This window comes from Sander vitreus, chromosome 18 (genome assembly GCF_031162955.1).
Source record: "Sander vitreus isolate 19-12246 chromosome 18, sanVit1, whole genome shotgun sequence".
Lineage (NCBI taxonomy): Eukaryota > Metazoa > Chordata > Actinopteri > Perciformes > Percidae > Sander > Sander vitreus.
Window position 1 is genome coordinate 400283 of NC_135872.1, and position 27218 is coordinate 427500.

At 43.1% G+C, this 27218-nt stretch overlaps 2 protein-coding genes across 2 annotated transcripts in view; one reads left to right on the forward strand and one right to left on the reverse strand.

Annotated features, from left to right (window-relative positions):
• The first annotated feature begins 568 nt into the window (after positions 1 to 568).
• LOC144533352 (protein Z-dependent protease inhibitor-like) lies at positions 569 to 12338 on the forward strand. The gene is made up of 6 exons (XM_078274651.1): positions 569 to 661; positions 7746 to 8042; positions 8512 to 8805; positions 9216 to 9489; positions 11411 to 11558; positions 11963 to 12338. The coding sequence occupies exons 2-6, from the start codon at positions 7760 to 7762 to the stop codon at positions 12146 to 12148; spliced, it is 1185 nt and encodes a 394-aa protein (XP_078130777.1). The 5' UTR covers positions 569 to 661; positions 7746 to 7759; the 3' UTR covers positions 12149 to 12338.
• Positions 12339 to 14135: 1797 nt separating this feature from the next.
• Positions 14136 to 27218, reverse strand: part of ppp4r4 (protein phosphatase 4, regulatory subunit 4) — a 23723-nt gene continuing 10640 nt past the window's right edge. The window contains exons 12-25 of the mRNA XM_078274652.1: positions 26986 to 27063; positions 26672 to 26755; positions 24713 to 24886; positions 23651 to 23756; positions 22127 to 22274; positions 21533 to 21677; positions 21204 to 21242; positions 19937 to 20008; positions 19795 to 19858; positions 18719 to 18793; positions 17923 to 18013; positions 17410 to 17471; positions 16291 to 16786; positions 14136 to 14727 (exon numbers count right to left, since the gene is read on the reverse strand). Of these exons, the coding sequence (XP_078130778.1) occupies positions 14682 to 14727; positions 16291 to 16786; positions 17410 to 17471; positions 17923 to 18013; positions 18719 to 18793; positions 19795 to 19858; positions 19937 to 20008; positions 21204 to 21242; positions 21533 to 21677; positions 22127 to 22274; positions 23651 to 23756; positions 24713 to 24886; positions 26672 to 26755; positions 26986 to 27063 (1680 nt within the window). The 3' untranslated portion in view covers positions 14136 to 14681. The remainder of the gene's footprint in view (positions 14728 to 16290; positions 16787 to 17409; positions 17472 to 17922; positions 18014 to 18718; positions 18794 to 19794; positions 19859 to 19936; positions 20009 to 21203; positions 21243 to 21532; positions 21678 to 22126; positions 22275 to 23650; positions 23757 to 24712; positions 24887 to 26671; positions 26756 to 26985; positions 27064 to 27218) is intronic.

Here is a 27218-nt window from a genome sequence, read left to right on the forward strand (position 1 = left end):
CTCCTTTTATTTAAACAACAGTCACAGACAGGCCCCACACACAACACCATGACGTCAGGCTGCTGACTGTGCGCCTGCGCGGTAAGGTTCTGAGAAGGCGCTTTCAAAATAAAAGCATGAACTGAAACAAATAGTTTATAATTAGTTTATTTAACGTGTTTGTTTCAGCCTGATTACTGGAGCTGTGTTTAAACCTTTTAACTGTTTTTGTTTATGAATGTTGAGGAAATGTGAAATTTGTCGAAAGGTTCTGAAATCTCCATGACAACGGAGTGAGGAGTTTCAGAATGAATGAATTATTAAAACAGTAAATAGTTTGAATTCATGTTAAATTAAACATTTTCATGAAGTTTATTTAAAAATAATCATTTAAAAATAGTTGTGTCCAACATAAATGTTTAAGTGTTTATCTGACATTTTGGTTCCGTTGCCTGGCAACCACTTGACTGTATTCAGCCGTGTTTTATTTGTGTTTGTGTGAAATTAAATCAATCATTTAATGAACGCTGCAGACACGGGACTCTTATTCTGAAAAGCAGTGACCGGAAGTGATGCTGAGGGCGATCGAGAGCGAGCTGGATGTTGATGCGCAGCTCGTGAAGCTTCAGATCAGAAAAACGTCTCAAAATATCAGAAAACCAGAAGACCAACAGAACTAAAGGTCAGAAACTCTTTCTCTTCTTTCTCTTCGGCTCGGCTCGGTTCTGCTCGGCTGTCTCCGGCTGCAGATCAGCTGTTTATCATCATTACATCACCGATATGTTCCCTGATCGATGAGACAGCAGATGTGCTCTGATCTGCGCAGACTCCGTGTGTCTCTGGCTTTCTAACTGCGTGCTCCTAAACATTATATATTAATAATGTATTCATTTCTCCAGGTTCATCATGACGTCATTACGTCGGACCATCTACTCTTATATCATTAATGCTTCGTTTAGCTTCTTTAATTCATAGATTAGTGTCTCTTTATCTCCCTAACATGTCATCTTTCAGACTCTGTTTGTGTCTGTAGATTTCTAGTTACCCTTAGATAATGCCTCATCTGGATATTTAAACATTTAGACTTAGACCAGCCGGTCGGATCCATCCGTTTGCAGATTATTTTCTATAAAATGTCAGAAAAAGGGAAAAAATGTCCCAAAAGTGTAATTTAAATCTTTCTTTGTCCAAATCCCAAATATATTCAGTTTAATATAAAACAGAAACGTTTAGAGGTTGAAACCTACCGGTAGTATGGTGTGTGTGTGTGTGTATATATATATATATATATATATATCATACCTGGCCTCAGTACCGGTTACCTGCGTTGTGTCTGACGTGTGAAGCAGACGACTGGAGACTCAGGACTGCTGCTGCTGCAAGCGCTCTCGGCTCAGAAATAATTTAATTTCTCAATAAAATAAAATTCCCACATATGAAACAATGAATGCAAAAATACAACATAAGAATATTAAAATACTTTTGTAATATATAGCCTATATAAAACTGCTCTCAGATGTCTCACACTCACACTTTTAATGCAACCTCACAGCATTACAAAATACAAATCACATACGTGTTGAGTGTTTTAGAGAGGAGAAACACAGCGTTGGTAGAATGCCCTCAGCACACGCCTAACAACATAAAGAGAACATGCATGTACTTATACGGGCGCAGTGCAGGACACACAATGCCAACGCAGATACATACAGTGGGGCAAAAAAGTATTTAGTCAGCCACCAACTGTGCAAGTTCTCCCACTTAAAAAGATGAGAGAGGCCTGTAATTTTCATCATAGGTACACTTCAACTATGAGAGACAAAATGAGAAAAGAAATCCAGAAAATCTCATTGTAGGATTTTTAATGAATTTATTTGCAAATTATGGTGGAAAATAAGTATTTGGTGAATAACAAAAGTTCATCTCAATACTTTGTTATATACCTTTGTTGGCAATGACAGAGGTCAAACGTTTTCTGTAAGTATTCACAAGGTTTTCACACACTGTTGCTGGTATTTTGGCCCATTCCTCCATGCAGATCTCCTCTAGAGCAGTGATGTTTTGGGGCTGTCGCTGGGCAACACGGACTTTCAGCTCCCTCCAAAGATTTTCTATGGGGTTGAGATCTGGAGACTGGCTAGGCCACTCCAGGACCTTGAAATGCTTCTTACGAAGCCACTCCTTCGTTGCCCGGGCGGTGTGTTTGGGATCAGTGTCATGCTGAAAGACCCAGCCACGTTTCATCTTCAATGCCCTTGCTGATGGAAGGAGGTGAGACTCAAAATCTCACGATACATGGCCCCATTCATTCTTTCCTTTACACGGATCAGTCGTCCTGGTCCCTCTGCAGAAAAACAGCCCCAAAGCATGATGTTTCTACCCCCATGCTTCACAGTAGGTATGGTGTTCTTCGGATGCAACTCAGCATTCTTTCCCCTCCAAACACAACAAGTTGAGTTTTTACCAAAAAGTTCTATTTTGGTTTCATCTGACCATATGACATTCTCCCAATCCTCTTCTGGATCATCCAAATGCTCTCTAGCAAACTCCAGACGGGCCTGGACATGTTATGGCTTAAGCAGGGGGGACACGTCTGGCACTGCAGGATTTGAGTCCCTGGCGGTGTAGTGTGTTACTGATGGTAGCCTTTGTTACTTTGGTCCCAGCTCTCTGCAGGTCATTCACTAGGTCCCCCCGTGTGGTTCTGGGATTTTTGCTCACCGTTCTTGTGATCATTTTGACCCCATGGGGTGAGATCTTGCGTGGAGCCCCAGATCGAGGGAGATTATTAGTGGTCTTGTATGTCTTCCATTTTCTTATAATTTCTCCCACAGTTGATTTCTTCACACCAACCTGCTTACCTGTTGCAGATTCAGTCTTCCCAGCCTGCTGCAGGTCTACAATTTTGTTTCTGGTGTCCTTTGACAGCTCTTTGGTCTTGGCCATAGTGGAGTTTGGAGTGTGACTGTTTGAGGTTGTGGACAGGTGTCTTTTCTACTGATAACAAGTTCAAACAGGTGCCATTAATACAGGTAACGAGTGGAGGAAAGAGGAGCCTCTTAAAGAAGAAGTTACAGGTCTGTGAGAGCCAGAAATCTTGCTTGTTTGTAGGTGACCAAATACTTATTTTCCACCATAATTTGCAAATAAATTCATTAAAAATCCTACAATGTGATTTTCTGGATTTCTTTTCTCATTTTGTCTCTCATAGTTGAAGTGTACCTATGATGAAAATTACAGGCCTCTCTCATCTTTTTAAGTGGGAGAACTTGCACAATTGGTGGCTGACTAAATACTTTTTTGCCCCACTGTATAAAAACATAGCATGTAAGCTAGCTCACTAAAACACTCAGAACTGAATAATAAACAAAAATACACGAAAGAGAATGAAACAGTCCAACTGCTAAAAATCTATACTAACCACAATCAGCCTGTCTAATCACTGAAATACACATTAAACATAGTATTTTATACATCCGCCTCGCGCTACACAAAGTACCTACCGCTCTTGGCCAGACCCAACATCGTCTGACGAGAGCAGGGAAAACAAATAGTACGTCCACAAAACGACCAGCAGAGGGCGCATTACCCATGCAAAATACACACACACACACACGCACGCGCACGCACACACACACACACACACAGACACACGCACACACACACAGACACACACAGAGAGACACACACACACACACAGACACACACAGAGAGACACACGCACAGACACACGCACGCACACGCACATGCACACAGTCCCTTCCTTCATTGAATAAGGAGCAAATAAACAAAAATCAATACACCGTAAAATGAGGGATATTTGGTGGAATACAAACACTTTTCCATACCTGCTACATATAGTTAATCACGATTAATCACGTTTTATCACATGATTAAAATTTTATTATTTAGCACTTCAGAACAGTGTTTAAGTCCATATTAACAATGGAAAGCCGTTCTCACCAGAGGATCTTAACTGGGAATCAAATGAATGCAAAGAAAGTGACTTTATGAACTTGACTTTAAGATTTGTATTTGTTTATTATTTATTTATTTACTGTAAACAAGTGTGTGAATTTGTCATTATTGCACAATTCCTCCAAGTCCCTAACCTAACTGAGATGTAACACTAACACTTTGCTTATACAGTACAAACAAAATGGTCCAAAAACCAGATGCCACAGCAGGACATTTGTAACTTTTATGTTTTTCTAATAAGGTATGTAACAATTCTCCTGGACAGAAAAGGGGGTGGACAATGTCCCAAATGACAAAAACAGTCATCCATCCATCCATCCATCCATCTTCGTCCGCTTATTCGGGGTCGGGTCGCGGGGGTAGCAGCTCCAGCAGGGGACCCCAAACTTCCCTTTCCCGAGCCACATTAACCAGCTCCGACTGGGGGATCCCGAGGCGTCCCAGGCCAGGTTGGAGATATAATCCCTCCACCTAGTCCTGGGTCTTCCCCGGGGCCTCCTCCCAGCTGGACGTGCCTGGAACACCTTCCTAGGGAGGCGCCCAGGGGGCATCCTTACCAGATGCCTGAACCACCTCAACTGGCTCCTTTCGACGCGAAGGAGCAGCGGCTCTACTCCGAGCTCCTCACGGATAACTGAGCTTCTCACCCTATCTCTAAGGGAGACGCCAGCTACCCTCCTGAGGAAACCCATTTCGGCCGCTTGTACCCTGGATCTTGTTCTTTCGGTCATGACCCAGCCTTCATGACCATAGGTGAGGGTAGGAACAAAAACTGACCGGTAGATTGAGAGCTTTGCCTTCTGGCTCAGCTCTCTTTTCGTCACAACGGTGCGATAAATTGAATGTAATACCGCACCCGCTGTGCCGATTCTCGGACCAATCTCCCGCTCCATTGTCCCCTCACTTGCGAACAAGACCCCAAGGTACTTGAACTCCTTTACTTGGGGTAAGGACTCATTCCCTACCTGGAGAAGGCACTCCATCGGTTTCCTGCTGAGAACCATGGCCTCTGATTTAGAGGTGCTGATCCTCATCCCAGCCGCTTCACACTCGGCTGCGAACTGATCCAGTGAGTGCTGAAGGTCACAGGCCGATGATGCCATCAGGACCACATCATCTGCAAAAAGCAGCGATGAGATCCCCAGCCCACCGAACTGCAACTCCTCTCCACCCCGACTACGCCTCGATATCCTGTCCATAAAAACTACAAACAGGATTGGTGACAAAGTGCAGCCCTGGCGGAGGCCAACTCTCACCTGAAACGAGTCCGACTTACTGCCGAGAACCCGGACACAGCTCTCGCTTTGGTCGTACAGAGATTTGATGGCCCTGAGAAGGGACCCCCTCACCCTGTACTCCCGCAGCACCTCCCACAGTATCTCCCGGGGGACCCGGTCATACGCCTTCTCCAGATCTACAAAACACATGTAGACCGGTTGGGCATACTCCCAGGCTGCCTCCAGGATCCTTGCGAGAGTAAAGATCTGGTCCGTTGTTCCACGACCAGGACGGAATCCGCATTGTTCCTCTTCAACCTGAGGTTCGACTATCAACCGAACCCTCCTTTCCAGCACCTTGGAGTAGACTTTACCGGGGAGGCTGAGAAGTGTGATACCCCTGTAATTGGCACACACCCTCTGGTCCCCCTTTTTAAAAAGGGGAACTACCACCCCGGTCTGCCACTCCTTAGGGGCACACACAAACCTCTCCACCACGATAAGGTGATGGTTCCCGGAGAAGACTAATAAAACGATAGAACTGCCACTGTGTGCACGTATTGATGCAACATGCATTCAATATGCTAATTTTTTGCTATACATCATATGCTGAAGTATATTTCTGGAGTGTTAAAGATTAAAAAGAAAAAATAACAAGAACCGTACAGAACCGAAAACCGTGATACTGAACTCGAACCGTGATTTTTTTGTAGAACCGTACCACCCCTACATATATATATATATATACAGTGGTGTGAAAAAGTGTTTGCCCCCCTTCCTCATTTCCTGTTCCCTTTGCATGTTTGTCACACTTAAGTGTTTCGAACATCAAACCAATTTAAACAAAAGTCAAGGACAACACAAGTAAACACAAAATGCAATTTGTAAATGAAGGTGTTTATTATTAAAGGAGAAAAATAATCCAAACCATCATGGCCCTGTGTGAAAAAGTGATTGCCCCCTTGTTAAAACATAATATAACTGTGGTTGTCCACACCTGAGTTCAATTTCTCTAGCCACACCCAGGCCTGATTATTGCCACACCTGTTCACAATCAAGGCATCACTTAAATAGGAGCTGCTTGACACAGTAAGGTCCACCAGAAGATCCTTAAAAGCTACACATCATGCCGAGACCCAAAGAAATTCAGGAACAATTGAGAAAGAAAGTAATTGAGATCTATCAGTCTGGAAAGGGTTATAAAGCCATTTCCAAAGCTTTGGGAATCCAGCGAACCACAGTGAGAGCCATTATCCACAAATGGCGAAGACATGGAACAGTGGTGAACCTTCCCAGGAGTGGCCGGCCGCCCAAAATTACCCCAAGAGCGCAGCGACGACTCATCCAAGAGGTCACAAAAGACCCCACAACAACGTCTAAAGAACTGCAGGCCTCACTTGCCTCAGTTAAGGTCAGCGTTCATGCCTCCACCATCAGGAAAAGACTGGGCAAAAATGGCCTGCATGGCAGAGTTCCAAGGAGAAACCACTGCTGAGCAAAAAAGAACATCAAAGCTTGTCTCAATTTCTCCAGAACACATCTTGATGATCCCCAAGACTTTTGGGACAACATTCTGTGGACCGATGAGACAAAAGTGGAACTCTTTGGAAGGTGTGTGTCCAAGTATATCTGGCGTAGAAGGAACACTGCATTTCATAAAAAGAACATTATACCAACTGTAAAATATGGTGGTGGTAGTGTGATGGTCTGGGGCTGTTTTGCTGCTTCAGGACCTGGAAGACTTGCCGTGATAAAAGGAACTATGAATTCTGCTGTCTACCAAGAGATCCTGAAGGAGAATGTCCGACCATCTGTTCGTGTACTCAAGCTGAAACGAACTTGGGTTCTGCAGCAGGACAATGATCCTAAACACACCAGCAAGTCCACCACCGAATGGCTGAAGAAAAACTAAATGAAGACTTTGGAGTGGCTCAGCCAAAGTCCTGACCTGAATCCTATTGAGATGTTGTGGTATGACCTTAAAAGGCCGTTCATGCTCGAAAACCCTCTAATGTAACTGAATTAGGACAATTCTGCAAAGATGAGTGGGCCAAAATTCCTCCAGGACGCTGTAAAAGCCTCATTGCACGTTATCGCAAACGCTTGGTTGCAGTTGTTGCTGCTAAGGGTGGCCCAACCAGTTATTAGGTTTAGGGGGCAATCACTTTTTCACACAGGGCCATGATGGTTTGGATTTTTTTCACCTTTAATAATTAACACCTTCATTTACAAATTGCATTTTGTGTTTACTTGTGTTGTCCTTGACTATTGTTTAAATTGGTTTGATGTTCGAAACACTTAAGTGTGACAAACATGCAAAGGAACAGGAAATGAGGAAGGGGGCAAACACTTTTTCACACCACTGTATATATATATATATATATATAAATATATATTCAGACTTGTGTCTGTAGATTTCTCCTAAATGTATGCCTCATTTGCATATTCATACATACATTATAGAAAACTAGTCTTAATGTCAGTAATAATCTGCTGATATCTGTTGGTTAAATGTTTCTCTGCAGCGTCTCCTCTTATGAGAATAAATAAATGTGTGTTCTGGCCCAACAGAGGGCGCTGTGACCATGCCTCCCTGTGCTGCTCTCTCATTGGTCGGCCTGCTCCTGCTAACTCTGGCCTCCTCCGAGCCCGCAGACTCCTCCCTGGACGATCTGACCAATAGGAACGCAGACTTCGGCGCAAGGTTGTACCGAGCCGTTTGCAGCCGGACCGACAACAATGTCTTCTTGTCAACGTTCACGCTGTCGGCCGCACTGCTGGCGCTGCTCAGCGCCGCCAACGGGTCGACCCAGGAACAGCTGCTGCAGGGGCTCACTCTCACCGGACTGGACCCGCAGACACTGCCAGGTGGGTCAGAGGTCAGATACACTGTCAGGGGTCAGACTGTCAGGGGTCAGATACACTGCCAGGTGGGTCAGGGGTTAAGTATTCTAATTCAAGAGGAATACAGGTTACAATAGGACGAAGAATTATCAACACAAAACTAATGATCCTGATGATAAATATGGCTTTTAGCTGTGTAAATATCTCATGTTAGCAAGCAAAGATGATGAGTGAAGCAAATCTAGCAGCCACCTGCATATTTTACAAACATTAGGCTGGTGGATAGTGCTAGTTTATAACCCTGCTGTGTTGTTACAAGCATTAGGCTGGTGGATGGTGCTAATATATAACCCTGCTGTGTTGAAGGGGAGTGCAAGGATGGGTGGTGTCCGGCTGATTGTGGTGGGCTGGTCTACGGGTGGTGGGCTGGTCTAGTTCAGACAGTAGGTATGTTTGATATAATCTATAAACTGCGGTTCTCTCTTGTTCTCAGATCTGTTCCAGACTCTGAGTGCCGGCGTGCAGCAGGGCAGCGCCGCCATGACCCTGAAGCAAGGCATGGCCGTGTTTCCAGCACAAGGCGTCCAGGTGTCTCCGTCCTACCTGGACCTGCTGCAGACCAAGCTCGGCGTCAGCGTGAAGAATGTGGCGTACGCGGCTCCGCCGGAGGCTGCCGACGCCATCAACCTGTGGGCGCAGGAGGTGACCGGAGACCAGGTCCAGGAACTGGTGGCCGACCCAGAGCCCCAGACCCAGCTGCTGCTCGCTACTGCTGCCGCATACAACGGTAACTAGGGGGGTCACAGGGGGGTCATACCAGGTAACTATCATCTGTCTTGGGGGGGGGTCACAGGGGGGGGTTATACCAGGGTAACTATCATCTGTCTGGGGGGTCACAGGGGATCATACCAGGGTAACTATCATCTGTCCTGGGAGGGTCACAGGTGGGGGTTATACCAGGGCAACTATCATCTGTCTGGGGGTCACGGGGATCATACCAGGGTAACTATCATCTGTCCTGGGAGGGTCACAGGTGGGGGTTATACCAGGGTAACTATCATCTGTCTGGGGGGGGGGTCACAGGGGGGGGTTATACCAGGGTAACTATCATCTGTCTGGGGGGGGGGTCACAGGGGGGTAATTTTATAACTCTTCTGTCTGTATAAATAAAGTTTGATTGTATTGTGTCTCCTGCAGTGCGGTTCAGTCCGTCCTTTAACGAGTCCGTGACTCAGGACGAGCGTTTCTACGTGGGAAAGTATCACGTCGTCATGGTTCCCATGATGTTCCGGGCCGATAAGTACTTCCTGGCGTACGACCGCTCGCTGAAGGCCGGTGTGCTGAAGCTGCCGATGGCGGGTGGAGCGGCCATGTTGGTGGTGCTGCCGGACGAAGACGTGGACGTCACGGCGGTGGAAGAGGAAGTGACCGGAGAAAAGATCCAGGCCTGGATCAGACAGCTGAAGAAGACGTGAGACTAGCTAACCCTTCCTCGCTCCTTCTTCATTCTCTCTCTATTGTTTTATAAAACTAAATTTAGTGCTGCACAATTTATCGTTTTTTAAACTGTTGTCGTAATATCAACTGGCGCAATACACACATTGGGAAAGGCTGCTACATACCACTAAACTCACTAGAAAACTGCACTTTTAAAATATATATATAAAAAACAATGACAGTTTATATATATATATGTATGTATGTGTATATATGTATATATATATGTGTATATATGTATGTATATGTGTGTATATATATATATATATATGTATATATGTATATATATATATATATATATATATATATATATATATATATATATATATGTATGTATGTGTATGTATATATATGTATGTGTATATATATATATGTATATATATATATATATATATATATATATATATGTATATATATATGTATGTGTATGTATATATATATATATATATATATATATATATGTATATGTATATATATATATATATATATATATATATGTATGTATGTATATATATATATATGTATGTATATATATATATGTATGTATATATGTATATATATATATGTATGTATATATATATGTATGTATGTATATATATATGTATGATATATATATATGTATGTATGTATGTATATATATATGTATATATATATGTATGTATATATATATATATATATATATATATATGTATGTATATATATATATATATGATATATATATATGTGTAAACTGTCAAGGGGGGTTTATAGTTCCGGGTCCAAGCCCGAGCGGGGTCCCAGTACCAACTACCCTAGTTAGGGGTCCAAGCCCAAGGGGGGTCCCAGTACCAACTACCCTAGTTAGGGGTCCAAGCCCGAGGGGGGTCCCAGTACCAACTACCCTAGTTAGGGGTCCAAGCCCGAGGGGGGTCCCAGTACCAACTACTCTAGTTAGGGGTCCAAGCCCGAGGGGGGTCCCAGTACCAACTACCCTAGTTAGGGGTCCAAGCCCGAGGGGGGTCCCAGTACCAACTACCCTAGTTAGGGGGTCCAAGCCCGAGGGGGTCCCAGTACCAACTACCCTAGTTAGGGGTCCAAGCCCGAGGGGGGTCCCAGTACCAACTACCCTAGTTAGGGGTCCAAGCCCGAGGGGGGTCCCAGTACCAACTACCCTAGTTAGGGGTCCAAGCCCGAGGGGGGTCCCAGTACCAGCGGTGCTGGGAACCCTGATGTATTCGTAAATATTGTTATTTTTCCGATGGTCAAAGTGGTTTTGCAGCCTACAACGTACAAGTTATGCAAGTGAAACTTTAACGGATAGTAGAGAGTGTGATGCATGCCTTGGAAAGGAGGAATGAGACATATCCACCAGCAGGGGGCGCTATAAAAAACAAGAATGGGTTTCACCCATAACTCCTATACCGTACATTCAAAAACGTTACATCCCCGCGTTCCTGAATTCAGCTAAATCACGTGATATAGGCCACGGCCATTTCCGCCGAGACATTTATTACAGTAAAATCACGATTTGTCGTAAACCTACTTTTTCGAACTCCTCCTAGGCCGTGCAACCGATTTGTACGAAACTTGGCACATAGCATCCTCAGTTGGACCGGACTAAAAGTTATCAAAAGAATTTAGCTACGTTAAAATATACGGAAATAACAAACAAACTAATTTTTTTAGCTAGCCACCAAACACGAACATTAGGATATCTCAGCCAAATTTGCAATTTACGACCTTGCAGCTTGCGCATTGCAATATTTCCTCGCCGCCGTCGTCGTACGGGCTCACGGGTTGGGGAGGCTTGGACCCCCGGTCATTACTGCTTGCAGTTCTAGTTAAAAGTTTGATCTTTGATAAAGAAATGAAATGTATTTTGAAACTTGTTTTCTGCTGTTTTATTTTGTAAACAGGAAGCTGGAGGTTCAGCTTCCTCGCTTCCTGTTGGAGCGTTCGTACTCTCTGCGGGACGTCCTGCAGACGCTCGGCATCACTCAGGTGTTTCAGGACGACGCTGACATCAGCAGCATGGGCGGAGCCGAAGGACTCAAACTCACACAGGTGAGAGAGACGATAGGCTCGTTGGAGATGAGCCAGGTCTGAGCAGAATCCATCACTGCCCAATGCATGCTGGGTAGCCTTCCTAGAGAGAAGAGGGACCCCCCAGCTCTAGTTCTCTCAGAGGGTCCCCCCAGCTCTAGTTCCCTTAGATGGACCCCCCAGCTCTAGTTCCCTCAGAGGGACCCCCTAGCTCTAGTTCCCTTAGATGGACCCCCCAGCTCTAGTTCCTTCTGTCCCACTTTAAGCATCATAAACCCACCAGAGTCCATGTAAATAATCAGTACTTTAAAACCACCACCCCAGCTCTAAAGCTCGTTGCTAACGGTGAATTCTGAAGCTCGTTGCTAACGGTGAGCTCGTTGCTAACGGTGTGCTCGTTGCTAATGGTGAGTTTTGTTTTCCAGGTTCATCACAAGTCTCGCGTGTCGGTGGCGGAGAATGATGACATCACAGCGGGAGGCGGAGCCAGCGTGTTCTCCAGTCTTCCCCCCCGCCTGACGGTCAACAGACCCTTCCTCTTCATCGTGTACGAGGCGGCGAGCCGCGCCGTGCTGGCCATGGGCCGCGTCATCGACCCCTCCAGCAAATAACACCAACGGTTCCCAACCCGAGGCTCCTGACCCCCGACGGGACGCAAGATGAACCAAACGGGTCCCGAGACAGTTTCAAATATCTCATCGCAAACTAACGCATGATTGTCCGTAGTTAACTCGCGGTTAATGGCATTCTTTATCTGTTCTAATAAAGTTCTGTATCAGTAACCCCCGGTTACTGCTGGTATTACCGGTATTGGTATTAGAGAGTACTAGAAGTATCAGAAAGCCTCCAATACTCCCTAAGATGCTGGTATCAGTATTAGAGAGTATTAGTGAGTACTGGAGAATACTGGAGAGTACTGGAGAGTATTAGAGAGTATTAGTGAGTACTGGAGAGTACTGATAATATGCTTAATCCTCCTGTTGTCCTCGGGTCAAATTTGACCCATTTTTAAAAAGTTTCTATATCGGAACATTTGGGTTTCTTTCAACCAAACTGTCCAAATAAATAACGTGGATGGTTCCCTAAAACGCTCTTCACAAGTTAAATAAGGGATCAGTTCACTACTTTATTGAATTTGGGTGTTTTAGTCAATTTTATAGCATTTGAAGAAGAAAGTTGATAAAAGAACTTGACAGAAAAATGAAATCGACAAAAACATCGAAAAAATGACAAATTTCAGAAAAAGTTTGAAATACGTGGTAAAAAACAAGAAAAGCACAGAAAAAAATGACAAAGTGACAAAAACACTGGTCTTATGGTTTTAATTTTAAATTTTGACCCAGAAAAACAATCGTGTGCAGGTCGACGGGAAGTAAAGAAGTCCACTGGGGACAAAGTACAGTCATCAGAGTATCTGAGTATTTCTGAGTATCTGAGTGTCATGTAGTGAGCTTTAAAGTGCCCATATTATGAAAATAATCTCTTTTTCTGGGATTTGGGTGTTATTTTCTGTCTTTGGTGCTTCCACACGCCTACACACTTTTAGATGAATGAGTCCTGTCTTCAGTCGCTGGGTCAGCTGGTCAACATCTGCACGGCTTTCTACGTCACTAGCTGAGACGAGGGGGCTAGGGGGCTAACCGTTAGCATGCTAGCTCGTTCTCAATGGCAAAACACTGCTACAACACACACTAGTTCACCATAATCTCCAAAAGAACTACTTCCATGTCCCTGTTCTGCAGGTATTCACACAAAGGTGGAAGTGTTCCCTCGTTTAGAAGAAGTCTCCCAGCTAATCCTGCCTTGTTCTACTGAAGTTGGAGAAACAGCTAGCTAGCTCATGTAGTCCTTACCTAGCTACTGAGCGTGTAGTCCTTACCTAGCTACTGAGCGTGTAGTCCTTACCTAGCTACTGAGCATGTAGTCCTTACCTAGCTACTGAGCGTGTAGTCCTTACCTAGCTACTGAGCATGTGCGACTGCCAACAAAGATGTTCCAGCAGTGAGAGGTCTCACTCTGTAGCTAAAACAGAGACCTGAACACAGGGTGAAAAGAGGAGCTGCAGCAATGAGCAGTACAACTAAAATATGGTGTTTTTGATAATTAAACCATGTAAACCTATTCTGATACAATATCAAAATACAATTATGAACCTGAAAATGAGCATTATGAGCTCTTTAAAGCTCACATTGATTTTACATTTATTCAGCTTAGGTGCTGCCAAAAAGTATTATGGCAAATCAGCGTTTGCTGTGAGGTTCCCGACGGACAAAGCAGCGTTTTTACGGCACCCTAGAAAAGCGCTGATATGGTATTTTCTGTATTTTCAACTTTTACGTCCGTGATCTTAAACCGCAGAGTAACATCAGACAACCTGCTTCCTGTTTACACCGCCACGCACATGCCCAGTGTGCGTGAGTGGTCATGTGATATCTGTTATCAGACTTAATATGGATGGAGACATGGAAAGCCAAGAAGTGCCACGAAACAACTACATTTTAACGCAAATAACATTTAAAAACACATTTTACACTGTTTCATTCGTCAAAAAACGCCAATACTCTGTGCTTTTGTCAGTTTTAGTTTTTTCCCCAGAAACCTCACACCAAACGTTTCTACAACCTTTTTCAACGTAAAAAACGCCGTTTTTCATGTCTCTGAATCCGAGTCACTGATGTAACTGTGGTTCTGTGACAGACAGTTATTAACTAATTATTGGCTCATTAGTAAACGTTAGCATCATTAGCTATTGTAGTAGGTGTGCTGTATATAAAATGTATGTAGTAAATGTAATGTACTAATATTTAAACATAACTGTGTGTAAAACATTAAACATACAATGTCAACTTCTGTGCCTGTCATCTCGCTGACACATGATGTCATCAAACATCACAGTGACATCACAATACAGATTAAAAACACACTGACAGTTTGTTTGGGTGGATTTTACTGAACCAATCAGGTGACATTATGAGATCAGGTGATTACACAGCGCTCAGAAAGCAAAAGAAGTCGGACTCGTCTGTCTGAAGGGAGAGATGATGTCCTGTTGCATTCTGGGTAATGTTCTGAAGTCCATTGACTTGTGAACCCTGAATGCTGATTGGCTGATTGCCGGGCAGCGGTATGACGACATCATCGTCTTCAGTCTCGCCCCGACTGGACGCTGAACGAGTTTGACTTCCTGTTTCTGTAGAACGAAAAGAAAACGGCACAGAAATCATTTAAATCACTGAAGCCGAGTAAAACAAACAACCAAAATATTTAGAAGAGGTAGATTTAAAAAATATGAAAAACCCACTCTCCAAAAAATGTAAAAATCACCGTTCAGGGGATTCTATCCGTATCTGTAAATATGTTTCCCAATGATTTTATGAACACTAACCACTAAAGCATACGCAGAGTTTGTGGGGGGGTAGTTGCGTTGTTTAAAAAATGAGTGGAATAATTACTTCTGGCATGACCAGATATTTTATAAATATTTTAAATAACACAAAACAACTAAATGGTGGTAATACATCAGATCAATCAAATTATTGTTGTTTTGTAATTTATTTTCAAAAATGAAAAAGTCCTAAAATTAATCCAACATACTATTATTATCAAATATGAATCCTCACTGATGATAGGCTTACTGGCCTATAGGTAAGGTAGTCCCTAACGCCATCCCCAGATACAGTGTTAGGATTCACAGTGCTACGTGTATGTGTAACATTAAAACATGATTTATAAAATCATGTTAAAAATTATTAGGCTATTTTAATAGCTTAGTATTCTATGCACAAAGATATGTATAAAGGTTTTAGGTGGCCCCACAGGTTATTGTAGGCCCAGTTTAATATGCAACTTCATTTTATACAATATACTGTATGTAGTAGGGGGTCCCTGCTCCGTCTCTCTTTCAGTTAAGGGGTCCTTGGCTTGAAAAACGTTGAAGACCCCTGCCCTTGACAGTATATACAGTCTAGTAACACTGGCTCCCTCTAGTGGTACGCAGATGGAATCTCTGATATATTTCAATAAATTAATTTAAAAACATAACATAGAAATACTACAACATTTTCAATAATAATACTTTAACTATGATCAGTTAAAAGGAATTTAAAAAAAGTTTGTTAAAGTATTATTATACAGTATATTATATTTTTGTTTAGATACCAGCTACACAGTGAATATTATAATTAATATTATGAACGCGCAAACATCAATGATTAGTTACGAGCTGTGATGCAAGATAGTAAGCACAGGTAAACAGGAACAATTGAGAAGAGAAGTGTGGATGGGGAGGAGAATATTTCCAGCGGCTCTGTTGAAACTATCGGGGATGAGGGTAAGATGTAGGGTTACTCTCACTTCGCCAGACCTTCCTCCACAGCTCTGTGGAGGAAGGTCTGGCTCCGTCCGGAGCTTAGCCCCACCCAAGATGACTGTGATTGGTTTAAAGAAATGCCAATAAACCAGAGCATGTTTTTCTCCCATTCAGGAATGCTGTGTGGACAAGACAGACTAGAAGGTCTGGACATGGGAGATGTCCACACTTGAAATGTGCCTTTGGGAATGCTTTCATTGCTGTGGCTAAGTGTAAAAAGGGCTAAAATCGAGGTCATTAGCTCATAAATAATACTGTTATTAACATTTAGAAGTAGGAGTACTCATTCGGACAAAAATCCAAAGTGCTGGTACTCAGTACGGCTGAGATCTGACCCATTTCAAACACTGGTTCTACCACTGGAACATTTCAGCAAAAACTCACATCGACAGCTTTCTGGACTGGCCGTCCTTCACCGTGCAGCCTCGCTCCATCGTTTTACTGCGCTGGTCCAAAGTTCTGGGGTCTCTCTGGTCCAAAGTACTCGGCCTGTGGTCTCTCTGGTCCAACGTACTTGTTCTGGGGTCTCTCTGGTCCAAAGAACTGGGCCTGTGGTCTCTCTGGTCCAACGTACTGGTTCTGTGGTCTCTCTGGTCCAAAGAACTGGGCCTGTGGTCTCTCTGGTCCAAAGAACTGGGCCTGTGGTCTCTCTGGTCAATGGGACTGGGTCTATGGTCCATGCTACCTGTTCTCTGCTCCATCAGATTGTTCCTGTGGTCCATGTTACTGGTTCTATGATCTCTCTGATCCAGGGTACTTGTTCTGTGATCCAGGGTACTGGCCCTGTCCAGGAGGCTGGTGGTGTTGCTACGGATCAAAACTGGCATGGAGGAGGGGGACTGGGTCACCAGAGAGAAGTGGGCGGTCCTTAAGGAGTCATCTATAAAACAAGTGAAGCGTGAGAAAAGAAAGTGTGTTAAATATAGAGTCTGGTTTCTCCGGAAATTCAAAGCCAGACTGTCATGGCGTCTCGTTCAGAACACGATCTCATATTGTCCTAAAATAGTTCCCCGTAACGTGTTTCTGGAAACATGTGAAGAGAGAAACAGGCCGTGCAGCTGCTGAATCTGTCTTCATTTCAGATCAACAAAGGTCAGTTTATCAGATTAATGTCAGATGTTGAGAGACTCTAGTCACGCTCATCCTGCTCCCCGTTTCCTGGTTAGCTCTCCACCAATCAGATGGGTCATTGAGTCTGACTGCCGGTAGGGCCCGCCCCCCCGACTATACATGTCAAATCAGCCAAATTGAAGGCCGACGGCCCCTCGGACGGACGACGGCACGGAACACACCGACCAGACTGGAGTCACTGACCTCGCCAGACTGTCCAACGGCCGATTATCGACTCGTGTGTCTCGGGCTTAATACGACCCACAGGAGCGTTTCATAAACGAGCGCCCCTAGTGGTGGCAGGGAATACGTCCTCATAGAACAACCACCTATGGGGGAGTTTTCAGAGGATGTCAGTCTCTAAATATGCAGCTGTATGTAAGGAGGAGGTACCTTTGCTTGATAACATGGAGGACTTCCCAGGTCCAGACATACTGCTCAGCTCTTTCACTTTCCTGAAACAGAGCCACAAAACAGGAGATTAAGAACTCTTGAGCCAAACTGTAATCTTGGCTGCCATTGTTGTTAATTTCTCCCCAATTTTGGGTCGCATTACTGCTGAAACATATCCGGTTGGGTAGCATTTGGATTGGAAGCATTTATTGGTGATTTTTCCGTTGCAGACAGACTGAATCTGACTGATGTTAAAGTAACTAATAACTAATGTAAATTTTCCCTCTTCAGTCCCCCTACTACTTATCATTGACAACCTGTAGGCGGACCGAAGAGGGAAAAGTTACATAGTGTTGCTTTAAAGCAGCCATGAGCAGGATGAGAAAATACTGTGTTTTTTCAACATTTAAGCATGTAATGTTGCAAGTATGAACCTGAAAACAGTATATAATAGGTCTCCTTTAAACGTGTGTTAAATGGTAGTTAAAGGTAAGGAAGGCTGGCGGTTCTTACAGAGGTCTGTCTGAGTTGGCAGCTTTGGACGTTGTCGGCTGACTGCTGAGAGATCGACTCCGGGACAGTTTAGCCTTCCTCATCTCTCTACCTGTAAGAAGATCATCATCATCATCAACATCCTGGTATGCCTCGATGTTCTGAGACGAAGATAGTCAGTTTCAGTATAGTAAGAAGCAGAGACAGGGACTAGAGTCGCAACACAGAGACTTGAGACTTGGACTCTATTGTAACTCAGAGACTTGGACTCTAGCTCAGAGACTTGGACTCTAACTCAGAGACTTGAGATGGTAGGTAGAGTACGTAGTCAGAGAAGACAACACTTTGTCATTTAATATATTCTTAAAGCAAAAATATTGAATACAGCCTTTGATAAAAGGTACGTTAAAAAATTAAAAAGGCCTCCAACAAGACAGAAGATAAGAAAGTTGTGTTTGCAGTTCACCAGTAACATTTTCTTAATGTCTACATCATGATCTGGTTCAGTCTGCACAATGAAAAACTAACTGTCTTTGGTATTTTAACTCTCTGGCACTTTAATTTCTCATTTTATTGCTAAGAATTATGCCCTTTGGATGCTATTTTATTGTTATTGCTTGTTGTTTGTCAGAACTTCATGTTGTCTTCTGTATGTGTCGGATACTGTTTTGTCCGTACTGACGGCTGTTCAAATTGTTTTCTTTTGAGGAGACATGTAAGACCACATACATTCCCCTTGTGGGATAGTAAAGTTTACTTTGACTTTGAGGTCTACAAACACAATTGCAGCTTTTCGTCCCTCCTGCTTTGGTCTTACCGGAGGACAAGGTGGCTCCAGCCGAGGACACAGACATGGATTTGGTTGCAGATAGACTGGTCTTACTGTCTCTTCCTGTCAAAGAAACACACTGATTAATAAACTCTGACCAGTAATACAACTTTTCCTTCACTAACATTCAGACAAACCCCACACACAGCAAAAATTGTTGGGTCTTTGTAAATGATAGAGTGTGGTCTAGACCTCCTCTATCTGTAAAGTGTCTTGAGATAACTCTAGTTATGAATTGATACTATAAATAAATTGAACTGAAACAGTCCTGAACTTTGAAGTAGAGCCCTGCGCAGGACTCTTTTCTTCATCCCGCTCCCACCGAATTTCTGACCATTACCACCAGCAAAGCTCTGAGAAAGATGCATTGACTTTGTGTCTTCTCCCGTTCCGCATGAGAAAACACGTCATTTTATAGGCTATTAATAATAATAACTTTGTTTTGTCAAAAACTTTGCACCATCACACGGCACATAAAAATAGACTGCTAGGCAAAAAATATGAAATGAAACGCTCCAGCTTTGATAGCGCTGGGAAGCGCTCTTTGTTTAACTTTCACCATTGAAGCACCATTTATTGACTCCATCCTGTCGCTAGGCTACATCCCGATCCTGCAGTGTTTTTTTTAGCTGCCCGTTCTGGCCCACAGCGAAGTTCAAACTGGCCACTCCCGCAAGATTTGCGTTGGGTCCCGCGGGACCCAATCCCAATGCAGCCCTCTACTTTGTAGCCAAATGTAAAGCTGTGTGCAAAAAGGGTCAACAGCGCTTGTATTGTTTAAGGAAACTCGTACTTTGATATTCATCGAACCATAAAGACCATGTTTTATTGAGTCAGTCCTGTTCTTTTCCTTTACGCATCTTCAAAGGCGAGGAATTCCTTAAACCAAATACTTAAATGATCTAGTCAGCTGATTGGAGAGCCACAGCTTTCCCCAGCGTCTCTCTACATGTATAGCAGACCATTACAGATTATAGTCTGTTTTCATAGTTGCTGCAAAACAAATCTACCTACAGGTACACATACAGTAACCTCAACCTTCACTCGTTTCATGTAAACCTTACGTTTTCTCTCGGTGTGTTTCTCAGAGTTGAGTTTCCCTTCACTCTGCTGGCGCTCCAGCTGTTCCTGACAACAGAGGACACGTCGTTAAAACTAAACAGAAAGTGATTCAGACTGAAGATGATCTGCCAGTGTCAGACTCACCATCTCCAGCAGCAGAGTCTCCTCCTTCTCCTTCTTCTGGTCCAGTAAATCTCTCTCCTGCCTCTTGTGAAACTGCCGAGACACAAAACACCCAGCGGAGGAACACAGAGGTTATACGGTAAACCGTTTTCACTCCCAACTGGTAAAATACTGACGCAAAAGACAGCAGTAGAGAGTAGTATGAAGAGAGACAACAGTAGAGAGTAGTATGTAGAGAGACAACAGTAGAGAGTAGTATGAAGAGAGACAACGGTAAAGAGTAGTATGTAGAGAGACAACAGTAGAGAGTAGTATGTAGAGAGACAACAGTAGAGAGTAGTATGTACAGAGACGACAGTCGAGAGTAGTACGTAGAGATACAACGGTAGAGAGTAGTATGTAGAGAGACAACAGTAGAGACTAGTATGTAGAGAGACAACAGTAGAGAGTAGTATGTAGAGAGACAACAGTAGAGAGTAGTATGTAGAGAGACAACAGTAGAGAGTAGTATGTAGAGAGACAACAGTAGAGAGTAGTATGTACAGAGACGACAGTCAAGAGTAGTACGTAGAGATACAACGGTAGAGAGTAGTACGTAGAGAGACAACAGTAGAGAGTAGTATGTAGAGAGACAACAGTAGAGATTAGTATGTAGAGAGACAACAGTAGAGAGTAGTACGTAGAGAGACAACAGTAGAGAGTAGTACGTAGAGAGACAACAGTAGACAGTAGTATGTAGAGAGACAACAGTAGAGAGTAGTATGTAGAGAGACAACAGTAGAGAGTAGTATGTAGAGAGACAACAGTAGAGAGTAGTATGTAGAGAGACAACAGTAGAGATTAGTATGTAGAGAGACAACAGTAGAGAGTAGTATGTAGAGAGACAGCAGTAGAGAGTAGTATGTAGAGAGAAAACAGTAGAGAGTAGTATGTAGAGAGACAACAGTAGAGAGTAGTATGTAGAGAGACAACAGTAGAGAGGAGTATGTAGAGAGACAACAGTAGAGAGTAGTATGTAGAGAGACAACAGTAGAGAGTAGTATGTAGAGAGACAACGGTAAAGAGTAGTATGTAGAGAGACAACAGTAGAGAGGAGTATGTAGAGAGAAAACAGTAGAGAGTAGTATGTAGAGAGACAACAGTAGAGAGTAGTATGTACAGAGACAACAGTAGAGATTAGTATGTAGAGAGACAACAGTAGAGAGTAGTATGTAGAGAGACAGCAGTAGAGAGTAGTATGAAGCTGAGATTAACTGATTAATCCTTAATGAAAATAAAATGTTCTTACAGGCTCTGCGATGTCCAGTTTGTCCAGTTCCAACACGGTCTGAAAAACATTATAAACACAGAACACAACTGGATTATTCTTGCATGGGTCACCAACAGAGTCTTCAAACAGAGGTTCTGGACCGGTCTCTGGAGACTAGTGAGGTTCTGGTCTCTGGAGCCTAGAAAGGTTCTGGACCGGTCTCTGGAGACTGGAGAGGTTCTGGTCTCTGGAGCCTAGAGAGGTTCTGGACCGGTCTCTGGAGACTAGAGAGGTTCTAGTCTCTGGAGACTAGATTCCTGTCAGACCTACAGAAAGTCTCAGTGTGTTATATTAATATGAATTCTTACCTTGCGGATGGCGGCCACCACGTCTTTGTCTTTCTCTCTGCAGAGGAGTTTCTGGACGCAGAAGTCGAGTTTCTGCAGCAGCTGTTTGTCGGCCGGCAAGCGGAGCGACGAACGCAGTCTGGGCAACATCTGGCACAGCTTGTACCTGACAGACAGACAGGTAGACAGACAGGCAGACAGACAGACAGACAGACAGACAGACAGAGAGAGAGAGAGAGAAAGAGCGAGAGAGAGAGAGACAGACAGACAGGCAGACAGAGAGAGAGAGAGAGACACACACAGACAGAGAGAGAGAGAGAGAGAGAGAGAGACAGACAGACAGACAGAGAGAGACAGAGAGAGAGAGAGAGAGAGACCGAGAGAGAGAGAGACAGACAGAGACAGACAGACCGAGAGAGAGAGAGAGAGAGAGACAGATAGACAGAGAGAGACAGACAGGTAGACAGACAGGTGTCTTACATGTGAAGTCACAGACTTTAACTTCCTCGCCGTACAAATCGCAGACAGAGTCACAGGTGTAGATTTGGGAGGGGACCCCAGAACCCCCCGGTTATAATGCCCCCCCCCCCCCATGTTGCCGTTGGACAGAGTTACCTGACGTTGGCGACGGGATCGTGGACCAGCTCCAGCGCTGGGACCAGGAAGTGTTTGTTGAAGTATTTTCTGGAGAAAATGTCAGTGGCTGTTTCACAGACATCGAGGAACCTGAGCCGGTTCCAGTAGCTCCGCCCCTGAGCCAGATCTGAAACATGAGACGACCGCCAACGTTGTGTTGGACAGCCAGCGGAGGGTCACTTTGGTTTTCTTCCGTTTGGACCCTATTGTTCATGCTTTTGTGTCTAAGTGGCTGATGGGAATCTCTGAAATTGGTCCAGTATTAAAGTGGCCATATTATGCTCATTTTCAGGTTCATAATTGTATTTTGAGGTCAGAATAGGTTTACATGATTTAATTTTCAAAAAACACCATATTGTAGTTGTACTGCTGATTGCTGCAGCTCCTCGTTTCACCCTTTGTTCAGGTCTCTGTTTTAGCTACAGAGTGAGACCTCTCACTGCTGGAACATCTTTGTTGTCAGTCGCACATGCTCAGTAGCTAGGTAAGGACTACACGCTCAGTAGCTAGGTAAGGACTACACGCTCAGTAGCTAGGTAAGGACTACACGCTCAGTAGCTAGGTAAGGACTACATAAGCTAGCTAGCTGTTTCTCCAACTTCAGTAGAACAAGGCAGGATTAGCTGGGAGACTTCTTCTAAACAAGGGCCCACTTCCACCTTTGCGTGGAATACAGGGACATGGAAGTAGTTCTATACAATTTATTTTGTAGATTAGGGTGAAGTTGTGTTGTAGCAGTGTTTTGCCATTGAGAACAGGCTAGCATGCTAGCGCTAGCATGCTAACGGTTAGGCCCCTCGTCTCAGCTAGTGACGTAGAAAGCCATGCAGATTTTGAACAACTTGCCCGGAGACTGAAAGGAGGACACATTCAGAAACCATATCTCACTCTTAACAGCATGGATGTTTTTTTTTTCAAAGTTTGTATGCATGTGGAAGCACCAGAGACACAAAATAACTCCCCAAATCCCAAAAAAAGTGATTTTTTTCATAATATGGGCACTTTAATGCCTGGTTGACACCAGACCCACTCTCAGCTGTAACTGAGAGTGGGTCTGGGGAAGCTTCATTCACAGCCCATTTCCAAAGGGGCGTCACCAATGGACGCCGCTCAAATGCCTCTGTGCGCAATTGGATAGTCCTTCAACCAATCAGAGTGATGAAGGAGATGACACTTCAACGTCGCTGCGCTATTGTCATCATGTAAAGACCGCCTCAACGGTTGTGATTGGTGCCTCGATTTGGAAAAATTGGAAATGGGCTTGAATGGGCTCTTGGCCAGACTGACTTGCAGAACAAATCTCAAATTTGCCTGAAGTTCGTCAGGGTTTTCCCAGGCTACCAGTATTAACTAAGATCACTGCAGTCATTAGTCAGCAACAAGCTACAATGTAAGTTATTTGGCACTTAGAATACTAATAATAATCCAAGCCTGTCGGTGGCAGAAACAGCACCTTTAGTGGACGCTAACTGCCGCTGAACAGAAGCAGCAGAGTGTTCTGACCTTGGATCAGCCGCTCCATCATCTCCTGGCGCTGCTCCTGTTTGCGGTTGTAACGCAGGAATGTGCAGAACGTCCGGGCGGCCTCCTTCTGGACCGGCAACACCTTCTGCAACAACGCCAACACCCGGGAGGAAAGTTACCTGTTAGTTAGTCTGTTCCCTTCGTTAACTCGCTGTGTTGTGTCGTGTGCAGGGCCTGACATGTAGTGGGCCGCATTTATATTTAATAATGATTATTTTTAACACTTTACCGCACGCCAGAATTTTGAATTTTTCCATTGGCGGGTAAAACGCTCAATCTATCTGCCACATTGGCGGGTAGAATATATAGCACGTAAATGTGTATTCTTAACAAGTTCAAGAATGATGCTCGGGCATTTCCTGTATTTCATCTTTATGAGGCAAAAAGAAACTGGCTGGTATAGAGCATGTGTGGCTTGTGGTTAAACGGCCCTGGTCTTGTGTGTGTGGTCTGACGGTAAAGTTCAGGCCCTGGTCGTGTGTGTGGTCTGACGGTAAAGTTCAGGCCCTGGTCTTGTGTGTGTGGTCTGACGGTAAAGTTCAGGCCCTGGTCTTGTGTGTGTGGTCTGACGGTAAAGTTCAGGCCCTGGTCGTGTGTGTGTGGTCTGACGGTAAAGTTCAGGCCTTGGTTGTGTGTGTGGTCTGACGGTAAAGTTCAGGCCCTGGTCTCGTATGTGTGTGTGGTCTGACGGTAAAGTTCAGGCCCTGGTCGCGTGTGTGTGGTCTGACGGTAAAGTTCAGGCCCTGGTCGTGTGTGTGGTCTGACGGTAAAGTTCAGGCCCTGGTCGTGTGTGTGTGGTCTGACGGTAAAGTTCAGGCCCTGGTCGTGTGTGTGTGGTTAGACGGTAAAGTTCAGGCCCTGGTCGTGTGTGTGTGGTTAGACGGTAAAGTTCCGGCCTTGGTTGTGTGTGTGTGGTCTGACGGTAAAGTTCAGGCCCTTGGTCGTGTGTGTGTGGTCTGACGGTAAAGTTCAGGCCTTGGTTGTGTGTGTGGTCTGACGGTAAAGTTCAGGCCCTGGTCGTGTGTGTGGTGCAGAGCTGACATTGGTAGTGAGGATGTTGAAGATCCGGGGGGAGAAGTTCTGGTGCAGAGTTTCTCCCGGCAGCAGTCGGCTCAGACAGCTGTAGCGCTGCAGCAGCTTCTCATGCAGCCGCCAGCGCAGAGACACTCCCACCGTCTGCTCGGCTAACAGCAGCGCCGCCAGCAGCTCCGGGAACTGGATCAGAATCACCGCAGAACCACCGCAGAACCATGGCAGGATGTGGAGGAACCAGAGGACACAAGAGAACCAAGATTAGCCAGGCAACAGGCTGGCTCTCTGCTGCCGTTGTCATCAGAATATCAAACTGCCGGCTCTCTAGAGCTCTGCGCCCCGGGGACCGCTCGTCTGACACCGTTACCCGAATGTTATCGTTTAGCAGCGTGGCGGCTCACATACTTATAGTATATAGTTATGGTTATGGTTATAGTTATGGTTATAGTATATAGTTATGGTTATAGTTATGGTTATAGTTATAGTTATGGTTATAGTTATAGTTATGGTTATAGTTAAAGTATATAGTTATGGTTATGGTTATAGTTATGGTTATAGTATATAGTTATGGTTATAGTTATAGTTATGGTTATAGTTATAGTTATGGTTATAGTTATAGTTATAGTTATAATTATGAATTATATGTTATAATTATGAAATTTATAGTTATGAGTTTATAGTATATAGTATATTATAGTTATAGTTATAGTTATATATGTATATAGTTATAGTATATAGTTATAGTTATAGTATATAGTTATAGTTATGTTATTTATAGTTATAGTATATAGTTATAGTTATAGTATATAGTTATAGTTATAGTATATAGTTATAGTTATAGTTATGGTTATAGTTATAGTTATAGTTATGGTTATAGTTATAGTTATAGTTATAGTTATAGTTATGGTTATGGTTATAGTTATAGTTATGGTTATAGTTATAGTTATGGTTATAGTTATAGTTATGGTTATAGTTATGGTTATAGTTATAGTTATGGTTATAGTTATGGTTATAGTTATAGTTATAGTTATAGTTATGGTTATAGTTATGGTTATAGTTATGGTTATAGTTATAGTTATAGTTATAGTTATAGTTATGGTTATAGTTATGGTTATAGTTATGGTTATGGTTATAGTTATGGTTATAGTTATGGTTATGGTTATAGTTATAGTTATGGTTATAGTTATGGTTATAGTTATGGTTATAGTTATGGTTATAGTTATAGTTATAGTTATAGTTATAGTATATAGTTATAGTTATAGTTATAGTATATAGTTATAGTTATAGTATATAGTTATAGTTATAGTTATAGTTATAGTTATAGTTATAGTTATAGTATATAGTTATAGTTATAGTATATAGTTATAGTTATAGTTATGGTTATAGTTATAGTTATAGTTATGGTTATAGTTATGGTTATAGTTATGGTTATAGTTATGGTTATAGTTATAGTTATGGTTATAGTTATAGTTATGGTTATAGTTATAGTATATAGTTATAGTTATAGTTATGGTTATAGTTATGGTTATAGTTATAGTTATGGTTATGGTTATGGTTATAGTTATAGTATATGGTTATAGTTATAGTTATGGTTATAGTTATAGTTATAGTTAAAGTATATAGTTATGGTTATGGTTATAGTTATGGTTATAGTATATAGTTATAGTTATAGTTATAGTTATGGTTATGGTTATAGTTATGGTTATAGTTATGGTTATAGTATATAGTTATGTTATAGTTATGGTTATATTTATGGTTATAGTTATGGTTATAGTTATGGTTATATTTATGGATATAGTTATGGTTATGGTTATATTGATGGTTATATTGATGGTTATATTTATGGTTATATTTATGGTTATATTTATGGTTATAGTTATGATTATGGTTATAGTTATGGTTATACAGTAGTAATAGTTATGTTTCTTGCTGTGGACGGCCCTGTGGTGCTGAAGGTTAGTTTGTCACCTTCTTGTCCAGCGCCAGGTTCTCTCCTCTGGACAGAACTGCCTCCAGAGTCTCTTCCAGGTGATTCATCAGAGCGTCCAACACCTCAACAACAACAACAACAACAACAAGGTCTGTAACGTACGTCAAACAAAACAAGACCTTACAAATGTTCTGAAGAAAATGTATGTGTACCTATACATAAAAAAGACAGCTAGAAGTTATCTACAAATCATTCCAGAAACAAAAACCAGACCCAGTAAACTACAAGAACCCACATGTAAACACTACTGAGACTAGAATGCATCAGCGTGCATCCTGATTGGCTGACGTACCTCCAGAGCATCATCCTGCAGCAGAGACAGCAGCTCTTTGTGGACCAGCTGGACGTTTGGTCCCAGCAGCTTCACCACCTGACAGGAAGGGGAGGGACCAATCAGGAAGTCAGCTTAACAAACTATAGACTCATGTTTCATTCTGCAAATCTGCAGAGAACTTGATTTAATTCAGCAGTTGAACAACTTCTGTAGTCTTTCCGTATTTTATCCTTTTTAAATGTTATTCCCCA